This window comes from Lontra canadensis, unplaced genomic scaffold (assembly GCF_010015895.1).
Source record: "Lontra canadensis isolate GAN:19392208 unplaced genomic scaffold, GSC_riverotter_1.0 scaffold1, whole genome shotgun sequence".
Lineage (NCBI taxonomy): Eukaryota > Metazoa > Chordata > Mammalia > Carnivora > Mustelidae > Lontra > Lontra canadensis.
In genome coordinates, this window is record NW_022630995.1 from 434,805 (window position 1) to 457,456 (window position 22,652).

The 22,652-nt window shown below is 44.8% G+C and overlaps 1 protein-coding gene across 2 annotated transcripts in view; it reads left to right on the forward strand.

Moving 5' to 3' along the window:
- Window positions 1-21,135, forward strand: part of LOC116879961 (placenta-specific gene 8 protein) — a 24,632-nt gene extending 3,497 nt beyond the window's left edge. The window contains exons 2-5 of one of the 2 annotated variants that reach the window (XM_032878685.1): window positions 10,089-10,230; window positions 12,542-12,666; window positions 17,156-17,269; window positions 20,865-21,135. In XM_032878685.1, the coding sequence (XP_032734576.1) occupies window positions 10,119-10,230; window positions 12,542-12,666; window positions 17,156-17,260 (342 nt within the window). In that variant the 5' untranslated portion in view covers window positions 10,089-10,118 and the 3' untranslated portion in view covers window positions 17,261-17,269; window positions 20,865-21,135. Of the gene's footprint in view, window positions 1-10,088; window positions 10,231-12,541; window positions 12,667-17,155; window positions 17,271-20,864 lie in introns of those variants that run through there. The other variant, XM_032878762.1, reaches the window with a different exon arrangement.
- Window positions 21,136-22,652: the final 1,517 nt, after the last annotated feature.

Here is a 22,652-nt window from a genome sequence, read left to right on the forward strand (position 1 = left end):
GGATTCACCCGACGCCGCGTGCCCGGCGCTGGCTCGGGACCGGGGGCGGGGAGGGGGCCGCAGCGCTGGGGTCACCCGCAGTCACGACGGTTTTACGGACGTTATTGACTCACTTGTTCGGGAGAGAGACAGGAGTGAGGCTGAGCGAGCGCGAGAGCGGACGGTCCAGGGGAGACGCAGGCGTCACCGGCCCCGGGAGACCGTCCCCGCCGGCCAGGGACAGGGCGGGAGCGCGCGGCCCGTGCGCCCAGGAAGGCCGCCTCCTCCGGGCGGGAACCGGGAGCCGCCGGGCCGCGGCGCTGCGAGGAGGGTCGGAGGCCGCTGCCGCGGAGGACGGGGGTAGCTTGGCTCGGCCGGACGCCGACCTGCCGTCTCTCGGCCCCTTGACCTCCCCGCCGGACGGGAGCCCGAGCACAGCCAGACGAAGGTCCCCGCATTCCGCCGCCCAACACGCGCCGCTCCTCCCGACCGGGCCCGCGCGGGGAGGCTCTCCCGGACCGCGCAGCGCCGCGGACCCCGCGGTGGTCACCGCGCCGCTGCCCCCACGGACCCCGCGGTGGTCAACGCGCCGCTGCCCCGAGCCGCTGCCCCACGCCCGCCGGCCCCGCAGCGCGGCGGGTTCTCTCCTGGCGGAACGCGGGGAAAGGACTTTGCAGCGGGTTTCCTAAGACCGCAAAGATCAAACCCCAAATCCACTCTAGTGATATTTGTAGAAAGGCAGACCTGGGGCGCAGGGGCGGGGCGTGGGGGGGCCTCTGCGGGGAAACGGCTGCCTTTGGCTCAGGTCAGGATCCTGGGGTCCCTGGATGAGCCGTGCTCGGTGCGGAGCCTGCTGCTCCCCCTGCTTGTGCTCTCGCCCCCCCTCTCTCTCTGACAAATAAATAAAACCTTTAAAAAAAAAAAGGCAAACTTAATAAATTTAAAATAAGTTTTAACTGCTCTGGATGTAGTTTATGGTATTTTATACAAAAGAGAAATCCTTCAGAATACTTCCTAAGAATGGAGGGGGGTAAAATTTTCATAATGCCTGTATTTACATTATGCACTGCTTGAATTTAGGAATATATTTTTACAGCACTGGTAGCAGATTGTTTTTGTGTTTTTCACTTTAAATTTTATGGGGCTCCCCTCTTCCCATGTTCTTTTTTATGTTTTGTTTGGTTATTTTTAAAAATAATTTTAGACTTACGAAAAATGCTGCAAAAACAGCACAGACGGTAACAAATGTTGACCAGGATACGCAGTACTTAGAACCTTCACTCAAAATGCAGCCATTTGGGAAAACAGTTTGAAACAGTTTTCAAAATGCTACACATGGCATTGGTGGTATAGTGGTGAGCGCCGCTACCTTCCAACACGCTAACGGTAGAGTTACCACTTTGACCCACAACTTTGACTTCTGGGTATCTATCCAGGAGAAATGAAAATAAATGTCCACACAAAAACCTGTAGACAAACAGTAAGTAGAGCATTCGTTAATAATCAAAAAGTAAAACAATGTAAATGTCTGTCAACTCATGAACGGATGAACACAAGATGGTTTGTCCACACAGTGGAATGTTATTCAGCCGTAGAGAAGTACCGGCACACACTAGAACACAGATGAACCCTGAAAACATCACGCTAACTGAAGGAAGTCAGTCACAGAAGACTACACACAGTCTTGTATGTCCCAGGGATATGTTTTAAGACAGCCCAGTGGATCCCTGAAACCACAGATCGTACCAAACCCTATACATACAATGCTTTTTTATGCATACATAACTATCATAAAGTTTAATTTATAAATTAGGCATAGTAAGAGATTAACAACAATAATAAAATAGAACAATTATATCCATATACTGTAAAAAAAAGTTATGTGACTATGGTCTCTCGAAATGTTATTATATCTACTCACCCTTCCTGAGCTGATAAGATGCCTATGTGAGGAGATAAAGTGAGGTGAATGACGTTGGCATCGTGACAGCTCCAGGTGACCACTGACAGCTCTAGGCAACAGCACTAGGCGACTGGACTATATGTCAGAAGGAGAAAGTTCTGCTTCCAGACCTCAGCTGACCCTAGGTAACTGAAGCCACGGATGAGGACTACTGCACCATCTGATGCCATTTACGTGAAATGTCCACAATAACCAAACCAGTAGAGACAGATTAGAAACTGTTGGGAGCTGCGGAAGTGAGGGGATGTGGGGAGTGACTGGTAATAGATATGGGTATTTTTAAGGGATGTGTGATAAAAACATTCCAAAATCTTATTATGGTGATGGCGGTGCAACTCTGGATATGCTAAAATTCCTCAAGTATACATTTTAAATGAGTGGATTTCATGGCATGTAAAATATATATCTCAATAAAGCTATTTTTTTAAAAGTGCACAGCGTCCTTGGGTACTCTTCACCCAGATTTCCTGATTCTTGTTGTAAATTACATGACCACAGTGTGAATATTGAAACCAGGAAATTAACATTGAAAACTATTAGCTAACTAACCGACAAGATCTTATTCAGATTTTCCTACTTGTGCCCCTGAAGTCCCAGGGAAGGGAAGAGGAGTCTTTGGCACCCGGGAGCTAGCCTGGTCTGGCCAGCATGCCAGCAGTATGGCTACGTGCTGGCCTGGCACTCACACTGGGTTGTTGTGGGGTTTCTTTGTTTGTTTTTTGTTTTTGTCTTTTTGGAGATGTAATGGACATCTAACATTGTATTAGTTTCAGGTGTACAATGTAATGATTTCAGATTTGTACATATTGTGAAATGTTCACCATAATAAGCCTGGTGAGCATACCACCACATGTTACAGATTTTTGATGAGAACTTTTTTTTTAAGATTTTATTTATTTATTTGACAGAGGGAGAGCGCACAAACAGGGGGAGCAGCAAGCAGAGAGAAAGGGAGAGCAGACTCCCTGCTGAGCAGGGAGCCCAATGCGGGGGCTCAATCCCAGGACCCTGAGATCACGACCTGAGCTGAAAGCAGACACTTAACTGACTGAGCCACCTAAGTGCCCCTTGATGAGAACTTTTAAGATTTATTCTGTTAACAACTTTCAAATATACAATCCAGTAGTATCGTCTATAATCACCATGAGTACAGCACATCCGCGGGACTTGCTTATTTTGTAGCTGACAGTCTGTACCTTTTAATCACCTTCACCCATTTCTCCCACACCCCACCCCCCACCTCTGCAGCCACAGAGGTTCTGTTCTCTGTATCTGTGGGGTTGGTTTGGTTGGCCCGTTGATTGCTTGGTTGGTTTTAGACCCCACATACAGTATCTGTCTTCCTCTGCCTGACTTACGTCACCGAGCACAGTACCCTCCAGGCCCACCACGCTGTCCCTCACACTAGGTCCTGATGTTCTTCTCTTACACATAAAGAATTTCACAGAGCATCGATGTCAGGTAAGGCTAGTCTGTGACCATGATGGATCAAGATGAAACACTTGCACTCCATAATCATATTTGGAGATATATTTGAACTTTAGACATTATTCAAGCCACAACAGACCAAACGGTGTCCTTTCCTGGCTAATGTGAGTGATTGCTGCTGCTACACCTCTGGCAGAATTAACCTTGCTCCCCATAGACCCTATTAATAGACCCAAAGGTAGGATTGTATTCCGCTTTTGGAACCACCTTCATTCCCTTGATCCTCCTTCAGATCTACCCAACCAAAAAGTGTTTCTAATACCCTTCTCCAGAAACTTCCCACAGTCCCCAGTGGGCGCCTTCTCCCTTGCGAGAATGCGCAGTGAACCCAACTTGCTCAACTCTGATTGTGTTCTTCATGGTTTCTGGCTGAAGGGTGTGGACAGCCCCTTTTCTGTTCCAGGATTCAATTCAGGATCCCAAATCGCACTTGGTCTTCATGTCTCCGTAGTCTCCTTCCATCTTGAATATTTCCCTTTTTTTTTGTCTTTCACGATCCTGACACTGTTTACTGGCCAGATGTATTACAGAATCTCCCTCCATATGTGTTTCTCTGATACTTCCTTACGAGTGGATTCTGAGTATGTGTTATAGGTAAAGTAACGCAGAAGTGATGTTGTGTCCTTCAGCGCATGATAATAAACAAGAACATGAGTGTCCCTTCATGAGCCTCGCCTTCAACCACTATCACGGCAGTGGCTCCTGGGTGGCTCACTCTGTTGAGTGTCCTACTCTCATTTTCAGCTCGGGGCATGGTCTCAGGGTCGTGAGATCAAGCCCTGCGTTAGGCTCCATAGTCAACGAGGAGTCTGCTCGAGATTTTCTCTCTCTGTCTCTGCCCCTCTCCATCTCAATATATATCAATAATTATCACTGTGGTGATAGTGGTGATCTTATATCTTGTATCTCCATCATTTCTTCTACATTCATTAATAGGAATTCTATCATAAAAAAGCATTATATCTTCCCCCTCATCTTAAAATTTGTTTTTATTTATATCAGCATGGAATTGTGGGTAGTTGCTTTGGTTTATGAGTTATAACCCATTACTAACATTAATTTGTTGCTCAAATTGTCCTGGTTTGGCCCCTGTGAGAGCCATAAGATGGGCTCTGGGGTTCTGTGTCTAAGCCATTCTGGAGCCCTTTTTGAACTTTTGGTCCTAGATCAAGAGGTTCCAGGCTTCTCTTGTACTTCCCTGCTCTAGCCCTGGAATCAGCCATTTCTCCAATGAACTCTGACTCCCTTTTATTGGAAAATGGCATTTCAAAACCAAGATTTGGGCACAAGGTATATTCAGGGATTATGGGTTTTGTTGCTTCTAGGTCCTCTCCATGGGCGGAGCTAGGAAATAGATTTATGTACACGCACACGTCTGTATCTGTGTGAGTGTGCACGCGCGCGTTGTGTGTGAATAATCGTGAGTTCGCACCTCTGATTCCAAACCAACAGCACAGGATTCATTCCAGCTCTCCTCCTTTCCTTTGGTAATTTCTTTCTCTGACAGTAAAAAACCTCAGTCTCATTATCCACAATATATTTATTTGTTCAAGCCTCGCATGTATATATATACAAAGAAGTTTCAGAACTGCTAACCTATACCCTTGTGAAAAACAAGTTTCCTAACTAGGGATTAACATTTGTTCCTTTTGTCTTCAGCCTTATATTACACGGTCAAAACACGGCTTTCTGCAGGCATCACAGTTACCTTTTCCTTCCTCACTCTCGTCAGTGCGTTTCTAATATTAATCGTAATACAATCAGGTTACTTTGTCACCGTGTATATTGCCTTTGGGGTTCCTTCCACATTCTGGTTGACTTTAACTGTCCCTTTGTGTGTTGACTTAATGTGTGACATACTAGCATGATTTAGAGGAAGAGCCATACAAAAGGGTACACTTGGGGCACCAGCCCATCCCTACCATTCCATTTCCATCGTCTCATTCTTTTCACCCCATTTACTCTGAACATGACACATTTATTCATCTCTGGTTTATTCTTTCTGTATTTCTCATTGTATAGTATGTTTTCTTATATCTCCTTATTTCTCACATGAAGGGGTATCAGACAACACGTGTTCTTTTGTGCATGGCTTATCCTGGAAATCATTCTATATCAGTTTATAGAGGTTATCCCTAGTCTTTCTTTGATAGCTGTATGGATGTCCTGTTAGAAAACAAAATTCAACTGAGTAATATTTACAGATCTTGTTGGCTTTGTTCAATGATTATGAAGCAGGCAGCATCCAATCTACTGGACAGAAAGGAGCTGCGAGGAGCTGTACAAAAGGAAAGACTTCTACGGACAGAAGGGAGCAGGCACAGGGCCGTTATACTAGACAAAAAAGCAAATAAATGGTTATGCCGGGTCAATTTTCTTTAGGGGTTCGCAGGGGTCTATCAGGCAGGTCATCTAACAAGAGCAGATTAGGCAATTCCTGACGGACTGGCTGAAGATTCCATTTCTGGGAGGGCTGAAGCGACACGGGGCTTAGCGCAAGTGGCTGCTTTGTCCCCAACAGTATGTCATTACTCAGCCACTCTCTCGTGTGTGCGAATAACCTCAGGCATGTACGTTTTCACGTGGTTGGAGATACATGCTCAGGGTCATTTCGAGAAGTGGGATGACAGGGTGGAGTGGTGACTGCGCACGGGACTGGGATCCGCATTGTCCGAGCTCCTGCCGGGCGGCCGCGTTCCACAGCAGCACTTGCCCTCTCCTCGCAGCCTCGCCAAGAGAACGCGTGGCATGCTTTTTAATTTGTGCCAATTTCACTGGTATTATCTTAACTTTGAGTGAATTTGACCACCTTTTTGATATATATCTTTTAAGAGTCATTTTTATGTCTTTTCTTGTGAATTATCTGTTCCTGCCTTTTTACTATTTTCTTAACTTTAGGGCTTTTAAATGTCTCTCATTTTAGAATCTTCTTTAAATACTTAATGTTGGGGCTCCTGGGTGGCTCAATAGTTAAGCGTCTGCCTTTGGCTCAGGTCATGACCCTGGGGTCCTGGGATCAAGTCCCTCATCCGGCTCCCTGCTCAGCAGGAAGCCGGCTTCTCCCTCTCCCACTCCCCCTGCTTGTGTTCCCTTTCACGCTGTGTCTCTCTCTGACAATTAAATAACGAAAATCTTTAAAAATAACAATAAATAAACAAATACTTAATGTTAGGGAAGCTGGGTGGCTCAGTTGGTTGGGTGGCCAGCTCTTGGTTTCTGCTCAGGTCATAATCCTGGGGTCCTTGGTTCAAGCCCCACGCTGGGCTCCCTGCTCAGCAAGGAGTCTGCTTGAAGATTTTCTCTCTTTCTCTCCCTCTGCCCCTCTGTCTGCTCATGTACTCTTTATATATATATATACATACATATATATGTAAACATGGGAAAGCATGTAAACATATGGGAAAGCAAATACCTACAGCTACTTGCTGATAGTGATGATGTTCAACAGAAACAAATAGTTAAGAGACCATTTTTAAGCTTTTCCTGCTTTCTAAATAAATAAATAAATAAATAAACTAGTTTATCCTCATCCAGAATAACTGAGTATTCGTTTCATGATACTGTTTGCCAAGAATGAGAGCGGACCTGGATAATTTATTATTAGCTGTGATGAAGCCTGGCAGATTTAGATGCGTTTGAACCATTCCTGCATGATACACTTTCAGTTCCGTGGAGAAATATCCAAGCTATAACCCTGTTTTTAAAACTATCCCTGATGTCATATACTGCATTCTCTTCTTGTTCAAAGGAACCAGAAAACTAGCTAAGTGTTAAAAAGTCATGAGAGCTGTAAAGAAAGCAGCTAATTCAAGAAAAAGAAAAGTGTAAAATAATTTGGAACAACGGAGATACTCTGTTTTTGGACCTGTTCTCTCTATGCAGAAAATACTATAAAAAAGGCAAATATTATGACAATGCTTGAGTATCTTGTATTTTCAGTTTTAACGTGTGCATGTATGTGTGTGTTTTTCAAAATTTCCTGAAGACTGAAGTGGAAATGTATGACATCCCAGTGCCCAGCACACTGTAAGGGAATCAAGCCTCATGTAAGCTCATGTAAGCCCCTCTCATGAGGCATGTGCCTTCATGAGGGTAACATTGAGCTTGGTGCTAAAGGACTAAATATGAAAGGGGGTTCCAGGTCTCAAGGAGATCACGATAAGCCGATGGCGATGCCACAGTGTACTCAGCACAGTGGTGGAGTGGGAGGCAAAGGGAGGCAAAGGGAGGAAAAGGGTCTGTGGAATGAACCTAAGAAGGATTTGAGTTCCACAGTTTACTTAAACTCCCTGAGTGTCCATTTCCTTATCAACTCAATAAAGATAATAATTCCTACTTTCCCAGGCTATTATAAGATTAGGTGGACAATTTGAGTCCAGCACGATGTCTGCGGGAGAGTAGAATCTCGGTGAATATTAGGTGATATCATTACCAACAATTGTATATGGAAATCATCAAATTTCCTTGCTATGCTTTTGTACATGATAGCCACTCTCCTTTATTTTACCTGATAACTTATTGCTAAACTCATCTCCAGACTTTATCTCATTGAATACTATCAATAGGGACACCTGGGTGGCTCAGTCAGTTAAGCATCTGCTTTCAGCTCAGGTCATGATCCCAGGGTCCTGGGATCAAGCAGGAGTCAGGCTCCCTGCTCAGTGGAGAGCCTGCTTCTCCTTCTCCCTTTGCCTGCCACTCTGCCTTCTTGTGTTTTCTCCCCTCCCCACCCCTGCTCTGTCAAATAAAATCATTAAAAAAAAAAAAACTCTCAAAAAGCATGTGAGGTGGTTAGGTCAGAAACCGCTTTCATGTCATAGACTAATAAATGGAAACTTAAACGACTAGACTGGTAAATGACTAGTCCGAGATCACAGAGTTTAAGAAACCAGGATTTGAGCAAAGATACTCTCACTCCAAATCTAATCCATGATCTATGACCCCCCCACACTGCCTCTGCCAGTAGAAATTAGGATTAACTTCACAAAATGGACTTCGTAATACACTTTGCTGAGACATACCATCAGGACTTGTCCCAACATGTGTCAAAGGGCTCCCAAGCCAGCACTGAGAGGGGGACACAGGCTTCAGGTAAATTTGAAGTGAAGAACTAGGATACAAAAAAACTGGAGAGGACTTCTGTGGTATTGTGCTTTATAATAAGAAATACATATATGGTTTTTATCTCTGTTCATGGCACAGAGCTTCTAAAATCTTCGGAATCTCTTAACTGATCAAGAGCAATAAAGGTGTTCTCTTATTCATACCAAGCCCCTCTCAAGTACGGGGAGTTTATCTAGAGAAGTGATTTTCAGAAAACCCTTGAGGATGGGGCTGGTTGCCGGGAACCAGCCTTGCGATCAGAGGGCTGGAACGTTCAGCCCCACCTCCCAGACTTCCAGGGAGGCGAGCGGGGCTGAACATTGAATTCAGTTACCAGTGGCCAATGGTTTAATCAACGATGCTTAATACAATAAAGCCCCAGAAGGATGGGGTTCAGGGAGCTTTGGGGTTAGGAAGCCAAGCAGGGGGGCAACCCCAGACTCCACGTGTTCTGAACTTGGGCATCTCTTCATCTGCTCATTTGAATCCTTTAGTTTCCTTTGTTCCACAGCAATAATCCGGTAAGTAAACTGTCCAACTATTTTCTGGGGTCCTGTGAGCCCCTCTAACTGATTGAACCCAAGGAAGGGTCACGGGGACCTTCAGGCAGTAGCTGGTGAGTGGGAAGCGCGGGTAACAGTCTGGGCTGGTAACCAGCACCCGAAGCGCAGAAGTAGGAGTGGTCTCGTGGGGCTGAGCCCTGCACCTGAGGGTCTGAAGCTCCGTCCTGTCGACGCGGGTGGGCACGGAGCTGGACGGTAGGACACGGCAGCTGCGATTGCAGAACCGCTTGGTGTGGGGGAACCACCACACATTTGGTGAGCGGAAGTGAAGCAGACTATCCGTGGGTAAGCAGAAAACAGGGGAGGGTTGTCTTTTATTATTATTATTATTATTATTATTATTATTACAACTGCTAATCAAAATTAAATCCAAAACAAAAATAAACTTATAAAAGGAGCAGGAGGGGAAAGGTATGTTTGCACCAAAGTTTCGGAAGGCGCCATATGAGCGAAGCCTGCTTTCTGCGGTTCACTACTGCGGGCGACTGACTGCAAGGTGGTCATCCGTTCCCCTGTCTTGTGTGGATACTAGAAGCCTGTCTAAAAACAGAACCAATAATCCGTTTTTTCTCCCTTACTCCAAAAGAAGCAATCGGTCCTTTGATCAGTTCAGTGAATTCCTTTCCCCAGGGACCTCTGTCCTCAGGGGAGTAGAGAGAGAAATTATATTCTTCAAAGATCAGCAACCAGGGGCGCCTGGGAGGCTCAGAAGGTTGGGCATCTGCCTTCGGCTCTGGTCACGATCTCAGGGTTCTGGGATCGAGCCGGCGCGAGGCTTTGCTCAGCGGGCAGTCTGCTTCTCCCTCTTCCTCTCCCCTCCACTTGTGCTCTCTCTCTCTGTCTCTCACATGAATAAATAAAATCTCTTTTTAAAAAAAAAGATCCGCACACAACTTAATCAAATCGTCTCACTTGCCTGGGAAGCCGAATGCCTCAAAACAGGTTTCCACGAGCAACCTCGAGTCTACTTACACCAGCTTTTTCCTTTTCAGACCACTGCCACGGAAGACCCTGCCTCGGAAATGCAAGCCTCGTCCCCGGTGGTCATTGTGACTCAGCCTGGATGTAGTCCTATGCCCCAAGCCTCCAACTGGCAGACAGGCATGTGTGACTGCTTCAGCGACTGTGGAGTCTGTAAGTGCTGGGAAATGTGCCCGTCATCGCTGCGGGACCTGGTGGCGGGGGGGGGGGGGGGGGGGGGGGGGGGGGGGGGGGGGGGGGGGGGGGACCCAAGGCCAGAGCCCTGCCTCATTCCTCCCTTACGGTGTAGTGAGGGTTCCCGGCCTCGTACAGGGCACCTGGCACATCGGCCAGTGAATGGGAAGCGAAGGAGAAAGTCTTGTGCTGGTTATAGGTAATTTTTCTCCAGCACATCAGTCAATAGTCTTACTTCTAAAATAAGTTCTGGAGTTAAGATGGTGTAAGGAAGCTGATGATTCTCACAGTGAGTGGGTCTGGTCTAATGATCATAAATAGACGGTATGTGAAAAGAAAAGGGGTATTTCCAGTTTAACTTGATTTTAAAAAAGAAGAAGAAAGAAAGAAAAAGAAAAACGACTGTTCTTGTTGCATATATAGACTCACTCCTTCCGTGTTACACAAAGCACAGTATCCATCCATGGCTGTGACACAAGCTCGGTCAAGAACTCTTTAAATTGATACGTTTAGGTTTTTATACACCTGAGAATAAAGAATTCTAAAGGCTGTCAGCTTCTCATCGGGAAAAGAATCTCTGCCTCTTCTTTGTTTCCTTTTCATGAACCTCTCCAAGTGCAATTGGGGAGCCAGGCTCGGGGATGGGGGTGTCAGAGGGGACCAAAGAGCTCAACTCTCGACCCAACCAAGGAACAAACAGGTGCCCTCAACGAAATTTGCTCTGCCTCAAGCCTACAGAGTGCCCTGAGACAAGGAAAAAAAGTACATCAACCTTTAATGTACCAGTGACAGTGAAATTCGGATCAAGTTGACCCCTGAGCAACATGGGTTTGAACTGCGCTGGTCCTTGTAGATGCAGACTTTTTGTTTACAGTCCAGCACTATAAAAGTATCTTCTCTTCCTTGTGGTTTTCTCAGCATTTCCTTTTCTCTGGCTTACTTTATTGTAAGGGTACAGTATGTGACACGGACAACATACAAAATGTGCGTTAGTAAAGTGTTGAGAGCATTGGTAAGGCTTCCGTCAATAGTAAGTTATGAGTACTTCGGTTTGGGGGGAGTTAAAAGTTACATGCAGATTTTTTGACTGCGCAGAGGGCCAGCACTCCCAAACCCCCACATTGTCCAAAGGTCAACTGTACATTAGAAAGCACACAGAGAAAAAAATTACCCAAAAAATGGAACAATGGGTTTGCTCATTGGCTCTCATTTCTTATTGGATGAGCTGGGGTGATGACTTACACTTCTCAAGACACTTCTCAAGACATTATTAGTTCAACATCTGCAAATCATAGTAATACTAAGTGACTACATTACTAAAACCCTGTAAAGATGAATAGCTTTGTCCTCCTGCCCCTTGTATCGTCACTCAAATAAGTGAATTACAAGGTCTAATAAAAGCTTAATTGCTTCATGGCAGGACTTTTTTTTTTTTTTTTTTTTTTGAGAGAGAGAGAGAGAAAGAACACGAGAAGGGGAAGGTCAGAGGGAGAAGCAGACTCCCCACTGAGCAGGGAGCCAAATGCGGGGCTTGATCCCAGGATTCTGGGATCGTGACCTGAGCCAAAGGCAGACGTTCAACCAACTGAGCCACCCAGGCCCCCATGGCAACACTCCTTAATTACAGCCCTGACCAAATCATTCTCCCTTCTTAAAATATTTCGGTGGTTCCTTAGGACCTTCATGACCAACTCCACTCACTCACGCCATCATCCAGTCCCTAACCTGCCTTGACTTCCAGCTTTATCCCCATCCCACCAGCCATACTGAAGGAACACCAGCTATTGCCAAGACATGCCAAGTGACGTCAGAGACGTTCCTCTCCCTTTTGTCTACCCGCCAAATTCTACTCGGCTGTCAATGTTCTGATCAAGCAGCACATCCTCTCAGAGCCCTTTGAGGCCTCATTTCTGTGGTTGACCCCTTGACATCTTGAGTAGGTTTCCGTTGGGGGAATTTTTCATGTTATTATCTGACTGCTCTCCCAGACTCCAGAAAGAGGCAGTCAGTTTTGAGGACAATCTCTGGAACAAGGCTAGGTTTCTGTGAGTCATTCAACAGATGAGTGAAGGCAGGATGACAGAAAGGATGCATACTTGCCAAGGTGTGTGGAAGACTGAAACGACTGGGTGGGGAGAAGGGAGAAGCCGATAAAATACTGGGCAAAAGCATGGTGGATAGCCTTGGCCAAGACCCCATGACTGGGACTGTCATTCATGAAAGCAAACTAGCTTCCACAGGTGGCTGGAATAGAGTAGAGTAACTCGTGCCTCTGGCTTCCTGTGTCCAGGTCTCTGTGGCACATTTTGTTTCACGTGCCTTGCATGTCAAGTTGCAGCTGACATGAATGAATGCTGTCTGTGTGGGACATCCGTCGCAATGAGGACCCTCTACCGGACCCGATATGGCATCCCTGTGAGTCTCTTACAACACTGTAACATTCAAACATGCTCCCACATTGAAAATCATCATTGTGATGGGGTCCCTCTCCCAAACTTGCTTGGTTGGCACTTCCTGGCATGTGCAACCTTCTATCCAGTTGCCATAGCAAGAGGTATCCTTGGTTAGGTGACCTTCTAGGTTTCCGTTAAAGACCATAGAGCATAAGCAACTCTCATATTTGCATGTGTATCAGACAATGGATGGGGACTATTCAGAACCCAGCATGCCCCAAGTTCATGACAGAGGACACCTCACTGAAACCTTACACCAGCCATCCCTGTAAAGTGAGGGGGTCCACATTTTACAGATGAGGACGTTGAAGTTTTCAGAGGTGTAGTAACTCGCCAAAAGACATGCACTAGGAGTAGAAGTTGTCGATATTCAACCCTGCCTTTGCATAAAGGCACATTCCATGATGCCACAAGCTGCCCTTTATGTAGTAGGACTCGCCAGGGAAACACAGTCAAAAAGAGACACAGATGATGCAGACCTGGGTATATACAGATCCATATAACGAGAGCGACTGTAAGGAAGAGGTTCATGTGACCGTGAGGGCTGGCAAGTCCAAACACCACAGCAGCCTGGCAGGCTGGGAGGAGCTGCAGCCCGGGTCTGAGGCAGCCGGCTGGCAGGATTTCTCTCCTGCTCTGGGGAGGTCGATCTTTCTCTACTACAACCTTCAGTGGCTTGGATCAAGCCTGCCCATGTCACAGGGTATAATCCACGTCACTTAGGATCCACTGATTTAAATGTTACTCTCGTCTAAAAAGTCTTCATAGAAACATCTAGAATATATGGGTACCATGGTCTAGCCAAGTTGATACATAAAATTAAGCATCACGGGGAACAAATGACGTGGCAAAATATATTAGGAAAGTATTTAATTCCATTGAAATTATTTTATTTTTTTCATTTAAAAATGTTTCTTGGTTCTTTGATTACAAAAATAATACATGCTATAGACCTAATTTTATGACAAATTCAAACACAGAATTATGGAAAGTAAAAAGTGAAAATCTAACCCCTTTACACACAATCAGCATGTTATGTCGGCAATGCAGACCCTTGTTAATGTGTTCACAGTACTCCCCTGCATACATAATGTACTCAGTCGCTTCCTTACTGATGGACGGTCAAGTAGAGCTGCAGATTAAATAGTTGTTAGGACATGTGCACTGGTACTTCTGTAGTCTGGTGCCCGAGATTAGATTGATAGATCCCAGGGTAGGCACGTTCAAAATTTGAAAGATACCATCAAATACCCCTCTGAAAGGATTGTATCAACTTATAATCCAGTAACATTAGATGTGTGCCCCATATTGGGTAATATTTTTTATGTTCAGATCAGAGATTAAAACAACAATCAAATATCATTTGCTTCTCTGAAGAATTCTTCGCTCTTCCCACTCCACATGTTCCAGTCAATGTTTTCTGTCTTTACAGTTTGCATTGTCTGCAGTTTTATGTACTACAAGTGTCAGTCTGTACTCCTCTGCCCAGCTTCTTTTAGTTAGCGTACTTATTTTGAGATCCACCCACGTTCTTAAGTGTTTTTAACACAATAAATTAAAGTAGGGAAAAAAGAAAATATTTGGATTACAAATAAGCATATAAAAAGATATTCAACATTGGGTCACCTGGGCGGCTCAGTGGTTAAGCCTCTGCCTTTGGCTCAGGTCATGATCTCAGGGTCCTGGGATCAAGCCCCGCATCGGGCTCCCTGCTCAGCCGGGAGCCTGCTTTCCCCTCTCTCTCTGCCTGCCTCTCTGCCTACTTGTGATCTCTCTCTCTGTCAAATAAATAAATAAAATCTTAAAAAAAAAAAAAGATGTTCAACATCATTAGAGAAATGCAAATGGAAACCACAGTAAGATACCACTATTCAATTATGGGAATAGCTAAAATTAATCAGAGTGAACCACACCACATACAGCCAGATATGGAGGAACCGAAACTCTAATGCAATGCTGGTAGGAGTGCAAAATGCAGTTTCTTAAAAGTTAAACATACCGAGCCATTCTACTCCTAGATATATTTTTTTTCTCTTTTTTTCAAAGATTTTATTTATTTATTTGACAGACAGAGATCACAAGCAGGCAGAGAGGCAGGCAGAGAGAGAGAGGAGAAAGCAGGCTCCCCGTGGAGCAGAGAGCCCAATGCCGGGCTCGATCCCAGGACCCTGAGACCATGACCTGAGCTGAAGGCAGAGAGGCTTTAACCCACTGAGCCACCCAGGCACCCCTACTCCTAGATATTTACCCCCCAAAATATATATCCATACCAAGACTTGCCTCAGATGTTCAGAGTGGTTTTGCGTGTAACAGCCCCTACTGAAAAACAATCCAAATGCCCCCCAGCAGGTGAATGAATAGTGATACATTCCTATAATAGAGTAGTCTTCAGTAATAAAAGGGATGAGTTATTGATACAAAAACCTGCACGAATCTCAAGATGAATCAAGTTTTAAGTTGTGGGTAAAAGAATGAAGGGTCATCACTAATTGGTAAAAATGTGTTGTGGGTCATCTCTAGGGACTAAAAGCAATCAGGAAAGACCTATGCAGCAAGAGGAAGAAAAGAAGCAAAAAAAAAAAAAAAAAAAAATTTTTTTTTTAATTAAAAAAAAAGTGGGGGTGGGGGAGCACGTCTGTGTGGCTGTAGGTTCAGCAGCCGCCTTCCACTCAGCTCATGGTCCAGGGGTCCTGGGATCCAGCCCCGCTCGGGGCTCCCTGCTCAGCGGAGAGCCTGCTTCCCCCTCTCCCTCTGCCCCTTCCCCTGCTTGTGCTCTCTTTCTCCATCTCTCTATGTCAAATAAATAATAAAATAAAGTAAAGTAAAATAAATAAAATAAATCAGTGAATACCAAACATGAGACGGTCTGGCTGTCTCATGAGTGACAGCAATTCGGATTTCTCTGCTGTGCCGAAATGCCTTTCCCCTTTGTTCTTCCTTCCAGTGAGTCTGTGTTAAGTCCTAGGGAGGCTGATCTCCTGGAGGATGGGTGAAGAACTGCCCCCACAGCCAGCGCCCCTCTCCTCTCCTAGGGCCCCGAAGCCCGCATGGGGGCCTCTGTCAAGTTCACCTGCCTACTGCGCCCTCGGTGAAGCCACCGCGGCAGTGAGCGCAGGGCTGGCCGGCCGGGGTCAGGCTTCAGTGAACCTCCCGCCCTCCGATCCCCAGCCTGTTCCTCCTCCTTCCTGAGTTCCAGGTTGAGTTGGGGGGGGAGGGGTTAGGCCGTGCCCTGCCCGTGACCCCAGCTCTGTTTGACTTTCCCCGCCCGTGTAAGCCCGTGTAAGCCCGTGTGCTCTCGGTTTCCAAAACACTGCTCAGAATTTCTGGCCACTGAATAACCCCGTCCCCGTTTTCCAGTCGGGCTTTATTTGCCAGAGCTCTGTAAGCACGTGGCTTGATTTTAGATTATCTAAGTATTGTCAAGAAAAGTGGTCGTCCACAAACTTCTCTCTCCCGCCACCTCCTTCCCAGAGCTCTGTGGGGATTTTCCTTCCAATCAAAGGCTTGTTTGGCCACTTTTTGAGTTTTCTGTTTGGAGCGTTGTCTATAGACCTCCCACTATAAAAGATGAGAATTTAGTTTTGTTTTCTTCTCCTCCTTCTTCACCTTCCCCGCCACAAACATGCACCCTTTCCCCAGCCTACTCCCTCGCATACCGGGGACGTGTAATTCGGACTAAATCCGTGTTTGGTACTTAAATTTGAGACTGAGTTTGCACTCCAGAGCTGAGTCATTTGGTGAGCTATGATTGCTTTTCCACTAAACTTTGTTTTTCCTGGTCTTAATAATTCTTGATGTTCTCATTAGTAATTTCCCACTTACTTACGAGTTGTTTTCCACTTACTTTAACCCCCTAACTGCCTCCGTTTTCTCAGTCTCTTTCCAACCTATTCAACACATCAGACGGTCTACCATTTTTATCTTCTCAGCGGAATAGGGGCCTGACCTACAACCGCCCCTGGGACTAGTCGCTCTGCATTTGTGGTGTTGAACTCCTGGCCCTGGGATCTCCTCCAGTTTCACCTTTAAGATTCCATTAGCCTCTCCCACGGCTTAGGCTCCTGTTCCTTACATCCCACATCGCCCTCCTTCTTGGATTCGTCCCTTGTTGGGGTGGAGACATCCTCTAGTAGCTTCCTGAGACAGGGAGGAGGTGTGGGGAAATTTTGAGGTTTCACTTTCTGAAACTCTGTTTTTCCCTCATACTGATGGTTGGTTTGATTGATATCTTCTATATTTAATATTGCAAAATACAGGAAAACTTTTGCTGGCATTAAAGGAGGAGTTATATGGAAAAATCTGTTAACATTTTCTTAAATGTATCCATCCAAACTCTGAATTCAAAGGATCAGTTCTTTCTGCTTCTCTTCAAAGTGCCTTAAAAATCCACAAGTCCTAATTTCCAAGGAAGTGGGTTTTAAATTTCTGTTTCTTTTCATATTTCCGAACAGGGGTCCATTTGTGATGACTATCTGGTGACGCTTTTCTGTCCTCAGTGTTCTCTTTGCCAAATCAAGAGAGACATCAACAGAAGACGCGCTATGCGCACTTTCTAAAAACTAATGGTAGGTCCCAGAATCTGCGTTTTGTTTGAAATATAATAAGGGCTTTGTAAATTATCCATTATTTTGAGTAATAATTCAATAAAAATAATTCCTTAAGTCTCTCAAAGGTTATCTTAATATAAAGATTGATTTATTGTGAGGATTTACTGGTTTCTTCTTATGAGGAAGACAGCTGCATTACCTTGCTTGGGCCGCCGTAACAATTTACCGCAGCCTCGGTGGCTTACACAATAAGAAGTTATTTCTCGCAGTTCCGAAGGCTGGGAAGGCCAAGATCAAGGTGTGGCCAAATCAGTTGCTGTGAGGGCTCTCTTTCCAGATTAGAGACGGCTGCCTTTTCACTGTGTCCTTAAACAGTGGAGAGAGAGTAAGCGCTGATCTCTCTCATCATGAAGACAGTAATCCCATTGTTGGGGGCTCAACTTCCTGACCTTATTTCAGAACTAATTATCTCCCAAAGGCCCTACCTCCTTATGCCCTCACAGTGGAGATTAGGGTTTCAACAGGTGAGTTTTGCAGGGGGCGTAGACATTCAGCTTGCAACAATAGCTTTATGTTTTGAAAAACATTTTAGTAAATAAAGGGATGGTGACTTTTCTCAGAATTCCTTTTTCTCCGTTAATGAGGCACTTACCACTTGTAAAATGCCAGAGTGTAGTGAGATACAAAAGACGCAGAAAACACGCCCCCTACCAAGACAATCAAACTGACAAAAGAAATTGGCAAATAACTATAAAGTAGTAGAGCAAATGAAAACTGCATATTATGTAATATTTGAATTGACTGCAGCATAAAGTGTCTATCAAGAATAAGGGGAGAGAGACTAAACAGGAAAATCGTATTGGAAAAAGCAAACTCTGCAAGTGGTCATATAGAATATAGAGTATTTGGAAATGTTATATAGAATCTGAACTTCTGAAAATTAGCCAAATCATTTCCAACTAATTTTTCTAGTATTCTCAGAATGAGCTACTAAGTAGAAATAAACATGATTTTTCTCAGTTTGCTGTAGCATTTACCCTGAGTGCGGGAAGAAAGCATCCATTTTTCCATTCTTTGTACACGCCGCTTCATTTTTCCAGTGGACGAGAACTCTGTATAGGTTAACAAATATGGAGGATATATTTTAAAATGTCATTTATTTAGCATATAATGTATCAACTAGCTAGTCCTATGCAGGATAGTGCTAAGTGCTGTGGGGACAGAAATAAAGAAGCTGGCCCTCTTGTCTTTAGAGACTGTATACTCTGAAGGAGAAGGTCGGACAGCCTCTAGAAAAAACAATGGGCTTGACTAATGCCTTTAGGCCAAGTGCTATTTTATGTGCGGAGGAAGAACAGATCATATTCTGTGAGATGTGGAAATGAAAGGCTCTTGAAAGCAGTGGGGTTTTGCTCTAAAGAGGAAGTGAGTATCGAGGGCACAAGAGGAAATGCTTGGCACTCAGATCATAACCACGTGGATTTAGTGAGGACACTTACAACACGGGCGTGGCTGGGAGGTCTAGGGCAATGCCAAGGGCGCGTCCTGGAGTCGTGTGGGCCAGCAGCCGTCCGGTGTCCCCACCCCTGGGCCTCAGAGAGGGGACGAGGGAGCAGTTACCAGAATCCCAAAGGAGTGAACTCTGAGAAGGCTGCCCTTAGAGGACCCATTAAACTCTCACACTAGAGGGCAGGGGCAACCTGCGGCAACCTCACGGGAAGCAGGCCAGAGGAGAAGTGCCCTGCTCTCTCGTTCCCGTGTCCTTCTAGGCTCTCCACTGCTGGGACGCACAGCCGGCCGCGGGCAGGAAAGTGCTGCCGTGGTCTAAAGTCAGCCTCCCGGGCACACAGCAGGGCAGACAAGCAGGGAAGCTGATCCGATGGGGCAGACACTAGATCTTACACATGAGTTGTGACTTTACAGAAACAGATGTTGCTTCTAATCAGCAACAACGTTCGTGAAGCTATAGAAGCAGAAAGAGGGAAAACATCCTTACGAGCTTAGGTCCATCCAACTTGGCAAGAACATGTAAGTGGGAAAATTACTAGAAAAGGAAGATTTTAAAAGTGAGTTGGGGCCACGACACGCAATAGAATGATATTAGGCTAATGATTTGGCCTTTTATTTGGTAAGCAGTGGGGGTTACTGTAGGCTTTATGTAAGGAATAATGTCAGTAGAGCAACCCCTTCAGAAGAGTCGCTGACCGTGGTGTGCAGCACAGACTGGACAGGACGAGGTCAGAAGTGAAGATGAGGAGTTAGACCGCCTCGACCCTGTTTATTTAAATGAATACATGAGACGGGCTGGACAACATATAAACCCACCCGTACATAATGAATCCTGACAACTGAACGTTTTTTTTTTAACCTCAGAGAGATGATCTTACTGGATCTTTGAATTGGTTTGAAGTAAAATGCCTTGGTGTCCTGACTCGGGAGCGTCACCTTGAACTCGACATTACTCATCAACACTGAAACTTTAGATATGCAGATACTTAAAGTAGGAAAATCAAGAGACAAAGATCAAAGAATAACATGATTTCTCTTAAAAATGGGTTGAGGGGCACCTGGGTGGCGGTCAGATAAGCATCTGACTTCGGCTCAGGTCGTGAGCTCAGGGTCCTGGGATTGAGCCCCCTGTGTGGGACTCCCCCTCACTCAGTGGGGCGTCGTTGGCTTGTCTCTTTCCCTCAGTCCCTCCCCGCCCCCCCCATGCTCTCTCTGTGTCTCTCTCAAATAAATAAATTTTAAAAAATAAATAGGTTGAAAGGGACAAAGGAACCAACAGAAAAAGCTCCAAATCGTGAACGTTGGAACACTTGCGGCAACACAGTAAAGTAGTAGTAGATTATAAATGAAATTTTTAGAAAAGATTATAACCAAAGTAAAATATCTGTGAGTCCATACTTAGATATATATGTGTCTATGTAGATACATGATTAAGCAAACAAACAAATAAATAGATGGGGGAGAAGAGACAAATCTTCCAGAAGCACAGAATTGCAAACAACCTACATGTGTATTCCTCCCTCAAGGGAATGGTGCGTAACTGCCCACCCCTTTCCAGGGGGTTTGTACAGTGACGTCCTTTCCGAGAGTATAGTATGAAAAGGGGGGAAAAAGAGTGAGTGACCTTATAGTGGAGAAACCTGACAAGTTCAGCCAGGTGACCAAAGGGAACCTCATCGGTGATAGGCATTCTGCAAAACTCCCAAATGGTACTCGTCAAAATTGTCAAGGTCATCACAAACAGGAAGTCTGAGAAACGGTCACAATGGAGAGGAACGTAGGAAACATGATGACTAAATGGGATGGGCTATCCTGGGTGAGATCCTGGAACAGAAAGAAGACATTAGGTAAACAACTGAGAAATAGAAAGAAGTATATGCTTTGCTAAATAATATTATGTATCAACCTTGGCTCATTAGTTGTAACAGACCTACCTTAGTAAGATGGTAACCGGTAGGGAAATTGGTGCAGGATATATGGGAACTCTCTGTACTATCTTTGCAATTTTTCTGTAAACCTACAATGATTCTAAAATTTAAAGTTTATTGAAAATAAAAGCGTAGATTAAGAAAATTCAAACCTATTCTTTGTGTGTCCCTTGTAGGTGAAAAGCTCTCACTAAAGCCGCTGACATCAGCAGATATCTCTTCAGCTTGAGTCTTCCTCCGCCTTTTGCAACTGAGATATGAAAGATCTGTGTGATTACCAAAAAAAAACCACGGAATTTTGATTTATTTTAAATGAATGTTTTCCTTTAGTTTTCCAAATTGGTCCAGCTCAGTTTCTCTTTGCTTTCATATTATTAAACTTTCTGGCTTATGAATTTTGTGTTACATTTGGCACGTAAAACAAAATAAAAGATTTTACTAACAAGATACTTTATGCTTCTTTGCTCTCAGTGTCTTTGTGTCATTAATTTTAAGGGTCAGTCTCATAGTTTTGTTCCGGTAATTTGGTTTCTTCGCAGGAGAGTTTGGTCCATGGCAACTCAGTTCTCTTTCATCTAAGAACTTTGAGACAGCAAAAAAGACTATAATGACTATTATAAGACACTTATAACACATTTGGCTAATCTTTTTGCTCTTGATCGTATTATCTGTAAGTATTATTAATGCCAAGTAACAGCACACTATGCCCTGCTTCCTAGCTGCACACCTGACAGGTTTGTGGTGTTGATCTCCTTTCTCTTCTCCATATGAAGATTCAGGACAAGTAATAAATGTTCAGTGATCAAATTCAGCATGACCCAGTTTTGATTAAATATTCATAAATGCAAAAGCAACATTTTTTTTCACATTCATTATTCTATGTGTTCTATACACGTCATTTTGCCCTGATGAAAACCTCACTCCCTGGTTTCCTTTGGTTCTCTCCCCACCCTTGAATCCATGTCATTTGTTGGGATGGGGAAGGGGAGGCAAAACTACTGGAGAGGTTTATTGTGCCATTCCAGAGAGAGCAAATGTGGAGGCACCTTACTGGGCACTCGGCAAACCAGAGTGCTCTACCCCTTCTTCTCCTCCCCTCATGGAGTTGGGTGCTTTGCAAGGTTGCATCTGGGATCCGCTCTTTTCACACCTCATGTCCTCAGCGTCATCTACTCCTACGGCTTCAACCGTCTCCTAGATGTCAGGGAGGACTATTATTTCCAGTCTCTCCCTTACTGATGACGTTCTGAACGACTCCTCAGCTGCCTACTAACCGAGTCCAACTGGATGTACCTTAGACCTTCTCTACCCCACATGTCAAATGCTATCACCACTTACTTAGCTGTTCAAGATACAAACTCTAAGTACCAATGAATATCAGTGAGTCCTGAACTGACTAATCACACCCTTTGCCCTTCTCCTCACAATTAGCCACTGGCTTCTGTCACTTAAATTCCACTTGATAGCCCCACTGGATGACCGATTTTGCTTGCTGCTGTATCCCCAGGGCCCAGAACAATGCCTGACACCTGCTAGATACCTACTCAAATCATTCACTGAACGGATCAACCTGTCCTCTTCTCCTTGTCTTCATGGATGTGGTCCGAACCTTCATGATGTCTTCGAACAGTCAGGCACAAGCTCCTGAGCTAGTCCGCTCGCCTCTAGTAACTGCAGTTCCGTTACCTTCTTTCCAATCCGTCTTAAAAACTTCCTGCCCCAAGTTTAACTGTGATCATTTTTTTTAAAAGACCCCAAAATTTCCCTGGCCCCTCATAATAGAGCCTCAGTTTACTTCTTTAGCCTATTCTCCTGTCCCATCTTCACTCTTAAAATTCCCTACTTCCATGGCCTTCAGCACACAGACATTTTTTAAAATTTCAAATTCCAACTGTTCATTGAGGTAATAAAGCAAAAAAAGATGTAAAAAAGGATGTTTTATGACCCAAAATGTGGTCTATCTT